This window comes from Chenopodium album, chromosome 6, assembly GCF_948465745.1.
Source record: "Chenopodium album chromosome 6, dcCheAlbu1.1, whole genome shotgun sequence".
NCBI lineage: Eukaryota > Viridiplantae > Streptophyta > Magnoliopsida > Caryophyllales > Amaranthaceae > Chenopodium > Chenopodium album.
This window is the reverse complement of record NC_137839.1, coordinates 71,302,397-71,316,462: the sequence shown is the minus strand read 5'-3', so window position 1 is coordinate 71,316,462 and position 14,066 is coordinate 71,302,397. Positions and strand designations below refer to the sequence as shown.

The window sequence follows — 14,066 nt, the reverse complement described above, 5'->3', positions numbered from 1 at the left end:
ATTCTAGATGATGTCTTTTCATTTAGTGTTGATTTTGATTTTATTTCTTGGTCTCATGTGAAAAGGGATGAGAATAGCGTAGCTCATCACCTTGCTAGTTTAGTACCTTTCAGAACGAAACAAGTGTGGGAATTTTGTCCTTCTATTATTGCTCCGTATGTATCTATGGACACATTGTCCATTAATATTTAATAATAAAGGTACTAACTGGGTTTCAAAAAAAAAGGAATTAAATCGAAATCAAAATAATGAATGAAATTAAGAGAGAGAAAATAAAGAAGAGAGAACTTGGAAAGGTAAACTTTTGGCTAGAACGGACTCACGGTGAGTCCACCGTCTTCATTCTTTAGTTCTCCTTCTTTCCCTTTCTCTCTCCTCAATTATCCACTCCTTTGCTCTCCTCCCCTTTCTCTGGCGACCTCTCACTCGATATTCACACTCTTCCCAATTCCCATCACCTCCATCATCGACCCTATTACGAAAGCCCCGAAATTTTCGAAATCGACCCCATTAAAGGTGCTCTTCTCATTGTTACTCTCTTCGATCAATCGAAGTTTCTGTTTTTTTTTTTCAAACTTTGCCTAACTCTTCAGCTCTTCAATGGCTGACTCCTCCTTAGATGTTTAAGAACTTGTTGCCTTCTATTGTTACGTTCGTTGTGTTCCTATTGCTGATGAAAATAATGAAATCATTGCTTGTTCTTATTGTTATGAATTTCTTGTTTGCTACAGTAATAAGAAGGAGAATTCTCTTCTTAAAACATAAAGCTATTGATATTAAAATTTAAATGTCAGATATTAACCTTTTAATGTTTGATTTAAAACTTATAATGTCAAATATAAAACTTTTGATTTTAGACATTAAACTTTTAATGTTTTCACGATAGTAAACTTGTAAGGTTTGATATTAGAATAATATTATCAGATATTAGAATATTAGTGTCATGTTTTAGAATATTATTGTCAGATTTTAAAATATTAGTGTCATGTATAAGAATATTATTGTAAGGTATAAGTATATTAGTGTCATGTATTAGAAATTATTGTCAGATATTAAAATATTAGTGTCATGTATAAGAATATGATTGTCAAGTATAAGTATATTAGTGTCATGTATTAGAATATTATTGTCAGATATTAAAATATTAGTGTCATGTATAAGAATATTATTGTCAGGTATAAGAATATTAGTGTCATGTATTAGAATATTATTGTCATATTAAAATATTAGTGTCATGTATAAGAATATTATTGTCAGGTATAAGAATATTAGTGTCATGTATTAGAATATTATTGTCATATTAAAATATTAGTGTCATGTATAGGAATATTATTGTCAGGTATTAGAATATTACTGTCATGTATTAGAATATTATTGTCAGATATTAAAATATTACTGTCATGTATTATAAGGGGCCGTTTGGTTGGGGTTAATCATCAAAGGGAATGAGAATCAACTACCCCCATTCCCTTTGTTGTTGTTTGTTAGACCATTTTCTTCATTCCCTTTACCCCCTTCATTCCCCCAAATCCCTCTAACTCCATTCCCCACCCCCCCATAGACTTTCCCATTCCCATTCCCTAGCCACCATCTCACCACACTCACCACCGGAAAGTCAGCCGCCACACCGCCGCTCTACCTCCGATGGGTCGCCGCTCGACCTCTGACGGGTCGCCGCATCTCCTCCGGCGGGTCGCTGCACCTTCACCACCCTTTCCCTCCCCCGTGAAACTTCCCCAACCCCTCGCAAAACCCTTAAAAATCCCCTTCCCTCCCCGGAAAAGCGTCAGACAACCCTCCCACCACCCTCGAAACCCTAGCGCCTAGGGTTTTGAGGGTGGCGGGAGGGTTGTCTGACGCTTTTCCGGGGAGGGAAGGGGATTTTAAGGGCTTTGCGAGGGGCTCGGCGGGAAGTCGGGAACAACTTTGCGGGGGAAGAGGAGGGTCAGCGAAGGGCGAGGAGGTTGCGGCAAACGGCGACGAGTGGTGGGGGAGTGCGGCGAACGGCGTGGTGGCTGAAATAGGTGGGATTTGAAAAAAATGGGTGGTTGTGTGGTGGGGATGTGGTGGTTCGGTGGTTGTGTGGATTGGTGGCTTATTTCCATTATTTTCAAAGCAAACAACATGGCAAATGTAAGGGTTTTTCATTCCATTCTCCTTCTTTCCCTTTGTTCATTCCATTCCGATTACCCTCTACGAACCAAACAGCCCCTAATATTATTGTCAGGTATTAGAATATTATTGTCATGTATTTGGTGTTGCGGGCCTCACGATCGGGTTTAGTTAGCCCGCGCCTTTTTGTTGGACTTTTGTTATTGAACCCAGTCTCACACAAAACCTTTTGAATCAGAAATTAGGAAAGTGTGAGAGGAGGGAGAATATGTGGGACTTTGTAATCTAAATCTAATTGGTTGGAGCACACAGTTTTACCTGCTGCATGTAAAAATTTGCCACAACCCGAAATAAGACAACACGAGGGTACCCGTTAGACACTTACCAAATTAACGAGATCACCCGAGTCATGTGACTCTTTACCCACCTTTTACATCCTAGAGTTCATATCACGTTTTAGGTTCTAGACTAGATCTCGTTCCTAATCGTCACCAATCTCTCCGACGTCTAAACTCGCCTAATTTCGCACCCTTTTTTTTCCATCTCCTCCTTCAACAATTCCCCATTTCTCCGGCAACGTAATTCTGGATCTGCTCTCTCTCAATCTCACTCTCTAGATCTCAATTTCCGCCAATTCTCTCTCCTCCAATTTTCCAACTTGTAAGTTCTCTTTCAATTTTTTCTAATCTTTGATCAGTATTTCTTCAATTTGTTCCGAATTTTTCTTCATAATGTGTTCGCATTGCGAAAATTATGCCTGTAATTAATTGGAAATGTAGTGTTTGTTGACATTTTGAAATGTATGTTTGTATTTTAGCTGATTTGTTTGTTGAAATTTTGAATTACCTAATTTTGTTTACGCTAAATCAATTAATTGAAGCTCAAACCTAAGCAATTACTCCATGTAGTGAAGAAACTTATTTGATTGATTAATTATTATGTTTATAGTGTAATTTGAACTAGTAATGTGACAACGAAATCATGGCGAATGTAGTATATGTTGTTAACTTGTTATTGTAAAGTTTACTTTGATTAGCGCTGAGTTACACACATTTACTCAAGTAGTTGCTTGTTGTCAGTAGCCTTGATTTAGGAGGATTGTGACTTGTGAGAGACCGATAATCCCGAGTTCTTGAAGAACGTGTGATCGCGATAGATAGAGTGCTTTAGCCAAATTATCCTCAATTTCCGCTCTTCAATCACGAAAGCAAAGATGATGTCCGGCAATTACACTACCATTGACAATCAAAACGTTTCCGGAGGAGGATCTGTCTCCGGATCTGTTCCAGTTAAATTTCCTTTCCCTTTCCAATGATCAATTTCCTTACTTTTGACATAATATTACGAATTCCTTCAATGTCACATTTTCTTCTTAGATTGTTGTTGATTTTGTATCATCTTTGTTATTTTCAGGCAGTTGGAGATTCTGGTCATGTGTCGGTTAAATTTGCTGGTAAAGCTCTTCACCTGCATTCCGTTTTGCAAATTTTAATCTGATGTCCGAATTATTACCAAATTGTTAACTGTCTTTTATTTTTCTTATGGTTGACGTCAGATTCAAATCTTCAGACATTTCCTCCATCAGAAGCGACAGGAAAGATCGCCAGTGGTTCTCGTCCTCCTCGAGATGCTGATGGTGTGTTGAACTCTTTTTATGTATATTTCTATGATCTTTAGGTTAATTTTTCAGCCGCATCATTTGGAATTCAAGTTTTGAAATTTATGTGAATTTCTTTTGAATATTTTTTCCCCTAAGGAAGAATTATACATCTTTAAATTGCACAAATAAAAGTCCCAACAAATTGAGTAACCCAAGGACGAAACCTTCTGCCTCTTGGCTCCAATTACAGTACTAACCTTGTAACCTTATTCATTAATATGAGATTGGGTACAATGTTATCAGGATCAAGATTCTACTTTGGATCGGAAGATGGGAGTAGGATCGAGTCGTAAAATCGGATCATAGGATTGACCGATCCTACAAAAATTGTAAAAACTAAAAATTTTACCAAACTTTAACAATTATTTATTCATATTTAAACTAAATTTAGTATATAATAAAAATATATCAATTTTTTAAAAAAGTTGTTTTCTTAAATACATTAGATGACGATAGTGTATACATACGCAATCTAAATTTCTAATACTACTTGTTACTTTTATATTCTAATTCTAATAAAAAAGTTAACCTCTATATAAAAATCCAAATAAATTAGCTTCCACTCATTAAATAATAATAGTTTTATATACAATTTACATGCTTGCTCTGAAATTAGATAATTAAGTTCATTGTAACATAATCAGCTACATCGATCAAGTGAAATTCGAGTGAAATCAAGCAGGGTTGGAACCACAATATCTACCAAACCAAGAACAATAGTAGGCCCGCTAATTTAACTTATTTTAAACAAAAATAATTAAATAAATAAAAATTAAAGGGAAAAAATAAAGAAAAATAAATAAATTGGAAAGAAACTACTCCTTTCGTCCCTTTTTGATAGTCCCTTATGGGCATTTTTCACGGGAATTAATAAACACAAATGAGAATAGTAAAAGTACATTGAAAAAGTAAATTGACATTTTTTTTTCACAAAGAAAAAGTAAATTGACATTGGATATGCAAAAAAGTAGAGAAAGAAAGTAATAAAAGTACATGAGAAAACCAAATTTACATGGGAAATATAAATTTGCACAAGTATTGTTGCAAATTGGAGGGAATTTTAGTAAAAAATTAATATTAATGGTTGTTGGAAAAAGCAAATGGGGTGAACATTTTGGGACTAAAATTTGTCCATAAGGGACTATCAAAAGGGGACGGAGGGAGTAGATGAGCAAGCCCATACTTAAGTCCACTAAGATAAAAATGTTCCTTTTAAGCTTATTTTGTAGAATCGGTAGAATCGGCCATAGGATCGTAGAATCGTTGTCGATCCTACCGATTCTATACGATTCTACCGATCCTATGGCCGATCCTACCGCAGACCGACTCTATGGACGATCCTACCGCAGACCGATTCTATGGACGATCCAGATCGACTGGGTGTATTAGGATCGTAGAATCGCACGATTCTACGATCCGGATCGCGATTTTGATAACTATGATTGGGTATGTGCTCACAATTTGCTACCTAGTTTGCTATTAGGCTAAAAAAAATTCCACTTTCATGTTATTCACTCACCTTTTTTGATTTGCAATCCTTAGGGGGAATTTCATTGAGATTAATAAATACTTTTGAGCTACCAATATTCTATCTTTTTGTTGACTGCATTGTGTTGTAATTACATTTTCCTTTGGTTGAGTGCATAGTGAGGTTTTGTATTTGTGCTTCTATAGTTTTATGGGAGATTTCAACTACTGTCAACTCAGATTTTACGACTCTTAAAGCATTTCCAAGGATATAAGATTTGAATTTCATGGTAATTTACAAGGTTAAAACTTTTGAAGGTTTATACTGTATCATCTCATGAATCCTTCTCTTTAATATTTAAATCCCTATGCACTGCTTTAAACCCTCATAGAGCTTTGACTTCACGGGGCAAAGGTTTATAAACTTTATATTACTCAACGATTCTATCTATAATATGTATCAAAGCAGATTTTATTTCATGTTACATTCATGAAACAGCTTGTTCATGATGCTTGTACTCCATTTTCAGCCATCGATATAATACTTTTCTTCGCTTTTCACTTGGTCTTTCTTTTATGTTTTATTAATTTTAATTGAAAGGTTTTCAATAAACTACTCCCTTTGTTCTCTTTTGTTCTACTCACTCTATTCTAGTCTGTTTGTTTTTGCTGTCACTGGAATATGTGCCTAGGGTAGAACACATTTTTCACAAAGTATGAGAAGCAACTTGGCGCTTAGGGTCCTTGGTGGGAAAGGATGTGTACAAGATGGATGATTTTTCAGAAGGGCTTATAAAATATTTGCCTATTTATTTCATTAGTACTTACTAAAAACAATTAAAAGAATACCCTGAATATAAAAGTTATAAGACCAACTTCTTGATTGCCATATCATTAGTAAACTTTTGTATAATTGTATGTAATGACTGTTAAATCATGGGCTATAGCTAAGAGTACAAATATCTAAATAATTAAGAGCACTAAACATTATGGGTTTTGGCAAAATTCCTAACTTATTTCGCGTTTACAAGTATATTTGGTGCTCATATCCTTGAATAACTAAATCTCATGATAATAATCTTATTCAAGTTCTTAAAAGTTGAATGTAGGAATAGTATTTTAGCATTGTAAATTCAGGCAAAAACTAATATTGTCCTAAGTACACCTATACTACATTACTGGATTTACTATACAGACCAGAAATAAGTGCCAAGTAGCGCTGTAAATTTAGGCAAAATTTGTTAATTTCCAAAGTAAACTTATACTACATTACTAGATTTTCATCCGGACCAGAAATAAGTGTCAAGTTCTAACTCACCATGACCTTTAATTTTTTGGATATAGGAACTCTCTTATATTTGGGCACAAAGTATTATAAATATATGGAATATACTTTACTATGAATTTTCAAATGGTATAAGTTTTTGTCATATACATTCATAGAGAGTGAAGTTTAAAATGGTGGGAAATGAAGGGAGAGAAAGAATATCTGAAACAGGTTAATAAACAAATAAGGAAACTGAAAGAAAAACAATGGTCACTTGCCACTTTGACGAGTTGATCTCTAAGTTTTCAGCATGCTATCTTGTCCCATCCATCTTCCTGGTTATCAGGCCTATCCATGGAAACAAGGCAAGCAAGAGCCTTAACTTTTTGCTCCTATTTTTCAACCTCAAATTTGCTGAATTAGCCTTTGATTTTTATTCATAGGTCTGAATTTTTTTTCCACATCAAACTTCTGCATTGCCTTTTCTTTCCTTGTGGAAATTGTATACCTTTTGAGCATTAGGTTTTATGCAGCCTTTTTTTTTTTTTTTTTTTTTTTTAATTTTACATAATTTACAAGATGTTAATAACTTTTTTGTGATAGATCCATGCTCTTACTAATTCTGTATCTTTCTTAACAGACACATTCTCCAAACCAGGTGGTGGATCTGATGCGCCTCAATCAAGTGGTTGGTTTGGGATATTCAGTATTGCTGCTTATCAACCATATTTTGATGTTGATACTTCTGATGTCTTGGAGAGGATTAAAGAATCACTATTTCCATGGAAAGGGAATTTCACAGAACTGATCTCCAACAGCCCAGATTTGTAAGTTTGATTATTGTTGTTATATGATAATGTCAATGACTCTGGGAAGTTGAATAATATTTATCTTTGTATTTGTGGCGGTTTTCAGTAGGTTTTCAGTATCACTTGAATGAGTTGATAAAATGTTTTTCTTTCTTGGAAACTTGGAGCTTTGTAATACCCTTTAAAAAATTCCGGCCTCCAGTCAAATTCAAGAAAAATAATCTAGTGGTGTGAATGTGCTGTATCAGTGGCGATTCCAGTATGGGTTCAGTGGGTTCAGCTGAACCCATACTGGAATTCTGAAATTTCTGCAAAATCTGAAAAATTGAAAGAATATAATAGCAATTTATGTGCCATAATTATCTGTAATTGAAGACATGGATCAGCGGTGAAAGCCCGTGTGCATTATAAAGCATCTCCTTACCACCGACGCGGGTTCTATCCTTTACTCTGACGTTTGTTTGGCTCTTTAGCTTTATCTTTTGTTTTTGGTTGTTTTATACTTTTCATTTATTGACTTTGAAAATTATAATGTTATTGTTATTCTCTTATTTTACTTGGTCGTTGGATTTGTTTAGTAACTATAGTGCGTTCCAAATTTATGTAATTGGTAACTTATCTTTGTTTTTTGTTATTTGACATGTTACATTATCTTGTTTGCCAATACATAAATCTAATCATGAATATATTTTATAGTAATTTCTAATAATTAAGTAAAAATTATACTCAATGGATACTGTGATGAGATTTATTGAGGTGATCTAAACAAAAACCCACATGGCTATGTTTTTTTTTTTTTGAATAGACATGGCTATCTTTTAACTTAAGTATAAATCACAAAAGGCGATCAAAGATGAGTGTAAATAGTGTAAAAGTCAAATTAAATCAAATAATAAACAATGAAGGAAATTTATTACTTTACGTTTGAAAACTCCGAACCCATAACAAAAAATTCCTGGAATCGCCACTGTGCTGTATAATTGGTAGGACTTGGGAGCATAAAATTTTGTCTTGGAAGACTTGCGTGGAAGGGAAAATAATGGATAATTTTCATGCCTGGCACTATTTTACTTGCACTTTCTGTGCTGTGGCAAAAAATAGAAGCTCCTTGCATGGTGATTGACTGATTGGGTGTGATAGTTTCATAGTTCTCATTAAGATGCCTGAGTATGAAATATGAAGTGAGCTGAGGAATAGCTTTTGGAAGTATTTGCATGTTGTTACTACTATGTCCAGGATTCAGTTGTCACATTGGTATATTCAGGCTTTAATTTTCCTATGCATGCGTTAAATCAAGTTGAAGTTTATAGTGTGAATTATGGGCCTATATTTTCTAGCTTCATCTCCAATTCTCCATGCTGAATCTTGTTAGTATTTTATTTTTGAGAATATGGCACATGAATTATTTCAGTCCCTCTCATGCAGCTGGTGACAGTTTCTATTTGCTGTATGTTGGGCAGGTATGGTCCATTTTGGATATGCACTACTCTAATATTCATCGCCGCATCCATCGGTACATTTGTTACTTATGTGTCAAACAAGCTACACAGCAAAGACTGGAATTATGACATAAGCCTTGTGACATGGTCTGCCGGTTTGTTCTATGGTTATGTGATGGTCGTGCCTCTGTGCCTTTATTTGGTGCTGAAGTATTTCTCTGCTCCATCTGGCTTCGTCCAATTGCTCTGCTTGTATGGTTATTCCTTGTTTGTGTTCGTCCCTGCATTGGTAAGCTCTCTTCTGATTTATTCTGAGAGAGAACTCGTACTATTAATTTGATACTGAACTTCATTATGAACAAATTGTCTTGATAAATACCGGCTTTGTCATGATAACGGAAGTGTGGAACATCTAGTTAGCAACTTTCTTCTCAATAATCAGTGGCTATATTGTTTATATATTTACTGCAAATCACAATTTAATTGAATTGACGGATCCATTTTGTATTTGTCTTGTGCTATGGGGTCAAAAGAATCTACTCCGTATTATACAATAGTGGTCCCTTTGTCCAGAAATTTTCTTAGTTTATGAACTCATTTGTTTAATTAATCTTATTACTGATGGTATCCTTTGGATGCAGTGTCTGTCTGTTGTGCCCCTGGATATATTCAGATGGGTGATTGCAGGTGTGGCCGGGTTTATGTCTGCAAGCTTTGTTGCCCTTAATCTCAAGGCACACATCGAGTCAGCTGGTGAAAGGTGGTTCCTCATCGTTGTTGCAATATTTTTGTTGCAAGTAGCTTTGGCAATTGCTCTTAAGATTTACCTATTCACAGTATCAGTTTAACTATGGAGAAACAGCTACTAGATAGATGTTTCAATGAATATGATGTAGCTATATAGTAACACATAAGGTAAATTTAAGCCTGAAATTTGGCTGTCAATTTAACAAAGGAAGATATTGTCCAAACTTATTGTATTCATTCAATTTTGGTGATATATGTTTGAATAATGTTGAGTTTGGTCGCTTTCTTTCAATTTAGCTCATCCAGTTGGCTGTATATTTAAATTACGAATATATGCCTGCAGCTTGGATTTTAAGCGTTTGCTTACAGATGTTTTATCAAAAGGTTAATGGCATTCAAATTTCAACTTTGCTAAGCTAAGTGGTTTTACTGTTTTTCGAGTAATATAAAACATGGAATTGCTTCTGCACCTTTCAGTTCATCTCTTCCCTTCCTTTCCCTTCCATCGCTCCCCAGGCAGAAAATCTTCGTTTTTGTTAATTTTCCATCAATGTACCAAGGAAAAGATTAAAATTACTAGTTACATAACTTACATTTTCCATCAAAGTACCAAAGAAAGGATTAAAATTCCTAGTTACATAACTTATATTTTCCTCTTTGATGATTGGAAAGTCAATTTTTCGCCCAACCAAATAAAGCCTAAGAGAGAGTTCCGCAGAGATGGAGAATTGGTATCATAATTGTAATAAAGAGCAAGAAGTAATCATCCAATAGAAATAAGTATATACCGATAATTGTACTCCCATTATGAAGGAAACATGGTACCTAATACCTATACAGAAGATTCATTATTTCATTCATGATATGCTATGACTATTGACAATTTAAGCATTAAGCTATACCAAGTTACCAACCATTGATATGGTTGATTGCCAAGCCTTTTTTAAATGGTTAGGAATTGGTAGAGGAGCTTATTTGGTCCCAAAAGCCATAACTCATTCTGTTTTAAAGGTTACAGAAGTAGTGAATAAAATCTAGGAATCTCCGCCCCAAAGAATCCATTATAGGTAGGAGTCGAGGTGAAACATCTACGTACCAACTACACCAAATAATACGAACTTTTTTTTTTTTTTTTTTTTTAACATAGCGAACTCTTATCTTTTGAATTTTTATAATTAATGCTAACAAGTAACAAGCATGTTTTCTATTTGCTTCTTCAGTTCTTCCATATCTACGTTATCATCCTTCTCCTTTTTTTCTAACTTTTCCCGAATCTCATATATATATATATATATATATATATATATATATATATATATATATATATATATATATATATATATATATATATATATATAATGTTTAGAATCCTTTTGTGAGACAAATTTGATCAAAGTAAGAACGTCATTGTGGAACGGAAGAAGTATTATTGTTGTTTATAGCAATTATTAAGGGCATGTTCTCATTGAATGACCTGAATTGAACTGAGCTGAACTGAAATGAATATTTTATAAGAGAAGAAAATTAGGAACTGAACTGAATATTTTATAAGAGAAGGAAATTAGGAGCGAAGCTGAGTTGAACTGAACTGAACTGAACTGAGCTGAGCTGAACTGAACTGAACTGAACTGAATTTCAACGTAAGAGAACAGACCCTAATAATATGTTTTAGTCTACCTATAGACATTATCAATTCACAATTATAACCATGATATATTTTTTGGGTCAACCTAACCGATTTTGTGGGCTAAACACTTTAAATTAGAGGGAGAGTTAAGACAAAGCCCTATCCTTGAGTGCCTCTAATGGAAATCGAAGACTCAAGACCGAGTTTTGCTAATTTTAACGTTGATATCACATACTTGTGGATTAGATATATTCTGCCAACCAACTAATGATATACCTACAATCAAGTTTAAGAAAAAGAGTTTATGGTATTGGAATAATTATTTATTTGATTATTAATAAAAATCATCGAGTTTCAAAAATGTTGACATGGAGTAATATCGATTTTTTTTTTTTTTTTTAACTCATCTACAAGTCTATTTCATAAAGTACATCTTAAAACATGGAGTATTAAGGAGCAATTTTGTTTCAATATTATGGTGCTTGCTTTCAAGATTTTAGAACATTTTTAAATTGAACCTGATAGTCTTTATTCAAAATATTGGGTACATTTGGAGCTTTACAGAAAAGTTTTTTAAGTTCAAATGTGGCGTAGTTACTCTAGTATGACTATATGATAAATTGATAATATATTGCGATTTTATTATGTATTAAAATATAAATAAACCAAAATAATTTAATATAAATAAATAAAAAGAGAATATTTATTAACACTGGTCCCGTAGCTCAGTTGGTTAGAGCGTTGGTCTTATGAGCCGAAGGTCGCGGGTTCGAGCCCCGCCGGGACCAAAATTTAAAAGTTATTTATTTTTTTTGAAAAAATAGACGGTCCAAATTTCAAGTAATTCCCAAGCTTTTTCATCGGACCCGGAATCAACGGCCAACAAAGTCCAAGAAAATACAAATATAACCAAAAACAGTCAGAATTTCACCATATTTTTTTGTCTCACACCTCAGATATATTCCAGCATATGAGATATGATGACTGTATCAAACATTTCAAAAAAAAAAAAAAATTGTTACTTTGTTAGTTAAGATTATTAAACATGTTTTTTTTTTTTTTTTACAAAGATTATTAAACATGTTGATAATTAATAATTATCAAATTTATAAAAACAAAGAATAATAATTAAATGGAATGGCATCTTTATCTAAAACCCCTGTCATTTGGTTGGTCTGATGTCAATTTGATAATGGTCTGTCAAAATTAATCAAATGAAGTTGATTAATAGCGTAGTTGGTGGAGGGTTTTCGCTTCTTAAGATTGGTCCATCTATTTTGGTTTGTGGGTGATTAATTGATTATATTTTTATCACTTATTTATTTTCCTAACAAATCATGTAATTAGGTTTGGATTTTTTTTAAGAGATCCATCTAAAATAATAGATCAATTAATTTCCTAACAATTCATGCAAAATCACGATCATTGTATATTACTATGCATTGGAATTTGGAAACTTATTCAATGGAAAAGTTTATTAAGTGGCCTTATAAACTGATAGTTACTCCCTCGTTTTTAAATACTTGCTCCATTTCTATTTTTTACACTATTCATTTGTCTTACTTTGACTAATGTTTGTGATTTATACATAAGAAAAAATATAGGCCATGTTTGGTAATTGGCTTTTTAATGGCTTTTTGGTTAGCTTTTGGCTTTTGCCTTTTTAAGGTGGTCAAACAGCCAAAAAATGTGTTTGGTAATTGACTTTTTAGTCAGCGAAAAAGCTGGCTTTTAAGCCAAAATGAAAAAGCTGGCTTTTAAGCCAAAATGAAAAAGCTGCTTTGAGTAGCTTTTTTTGTTGGTTTTTGGCTTGTTGGCCCACAAATTATCTAATAAACAACTACCAATTAATTTACCAAACACTTTTATAAACAACCAACTTAAACAGCCAATTTCAAAAGCCATTATAAACAGCCAAACATTCCAGCTGGTCAAACAAGCCAAGTGAACCAGTCAACCGCCAATAGTCATTTGCCAAACAAGGCCTTTGTGGGTACTTGTTGGAATCATCTCAATGAATAGATTATTAATTTTCAATTGTTAGACTTTATACTTATTGATAATTAAAGATATTAGTGATCAAATATTAGCATCGGCATGCGTGTCCAAGAAAAATGGAACAAGTATTTAAAAACGGAGAGAGTACGACAACCTTTTAACTGGATACCTAGCAATCCTGACCCATACCCAATGACCCGACCCAAATGATCCGAAATTGATCCAAAAACATCGACCCAAAACTAACATAAAACACGAAATTAACCCGACCCGACTAATACCCGACCCGAAAATGGATTTGACCCAATCCTGCCCCAGCCCAAAGTTGACCCGAGGTGAAATTGACCCAAAGTGTCTAACCCGATACTCGAAATTGACCTGAATAGACCCGATATCTAAAATATCCCGAACTAAAATTACTTATAATTGAACTAAAAATGTCTCGTGTATAAAATAACTCAAATTGTTCATTTTCAACTGTAGCCAAGCTCATAACCGAATTGATAATTCTAATTATAACAATAAAAAAAATAATATGAAATCATTGATTGAGCTTGATCCACAAATGGAACAACCCGAACATGACTTGACCTGATTTTGACCCGACTCGAATATGACCCGAACATAGAGCTTGTTCTCATTGACTGAACTAAACTGAACTTATTAGAGCTGAACTGAACTGATTAGAGCTAAACTGAACTGAATATTTTATAAAAGAAGGGAATTAGGAGCTGAACTGAACTGAACTTATTAGAGTTGAACTGAACTGAACTGAAAATAATCGTATCAGAACAGGGTCATACTTGTCCCCAAAAATGGTTTGACCCGACCTAAAATCGACTTGGCACCTGACCCGTATCATACCCGAAATGACCCGACCCGAATGTTTACTGACGTGACCCGTACCTGATTCTAACGATCCATTTACCAAGTCTAGATA

General features: G+C 33.9%; 1 protein-coding gene and 1 non-coding gene across 3 annotated transcripts; both read left to right on the top strand.

The window, feature by feature from the left end:
* The first annotated feature begins 2,555 nt into the window (after nucleotides 1–2,555).
* Nucleotides 2,556–9,754, top strand: LOC145635154 (uncharacterized). 2 transcript variants are annotated; one of them, XM_081686438.1, is made up of 7 exons: nucleotides 2,556–2,772; nucleotides 3,195–3,400; nucleotides 3,526–3,565; nucleotides 3,668–3,748; nucleotides 7,147–7,333; nucleotides 8,776–9,043; nucleotides 9,396–9,754. In XM_081686438.1, the coding sequence occupies exons 2-7, from the start codon at nucleotides 3,326–3,328 to the stop codon at nucleotides 9,600–9,602; spliced, it is 858 nt and encodes a 285-aa protein (XP_081542564.1). In that variant the 5' UTR covers nucleotides 2,556–2,772; nucleotides 3,195–3,325; the 3' UTR covers nucleotides 9,603–9,754. The 2 variants fall into 2 exon arrangements, with proteins under 2 accessions (XP_081542564.1, XP_081542565.1); XM_081686439.1 differs by having other exon boundaries at nucleotides 3,192–3,400.
* A 2,088-nt stretch (nucleotides 9,755–11,842) lies between these two features.
* On the top strand, nucleotides 11,843–11,916 carry TRNAI-UAU (transfer RNA isoleucine (anticodon UAU)). The gene has a single exon. It is a non-coding gene; the product is annotated as a tRNA-Ile (tRNA).
* Nucleotides 11,917–14,066: the final 2,150 nt, after the last annotated feature.

What these genes read in the sequence shown, in the direction of transcription:
- LOC145635154 (XM_081686438.1), top strand. Translation starts at nt 3,326, where the DNA reads ATGATGTCCGGCAATTACACTACCATTGACAATCAAAACGTTTCCGGA. An exon ending in CTGTCTCCGGATCTGTTCCA is followed by an intron (nt 3,401 to 3,525) that starts GTTAAATTTCCT and finishes TGTTATTTTCAG; the next exon opens with GCAGTTGGAGATTCTGGTCA. An exon ending in TTGTGTTCGTCCCTGCATTG is followed by an intron (nt 9,044 to 9,395) that starts GTAAGCTCTCTT and finishes CTTTGGATGCAG; the next exon opens with TGTCTGTCTGTTGTGCCCCT.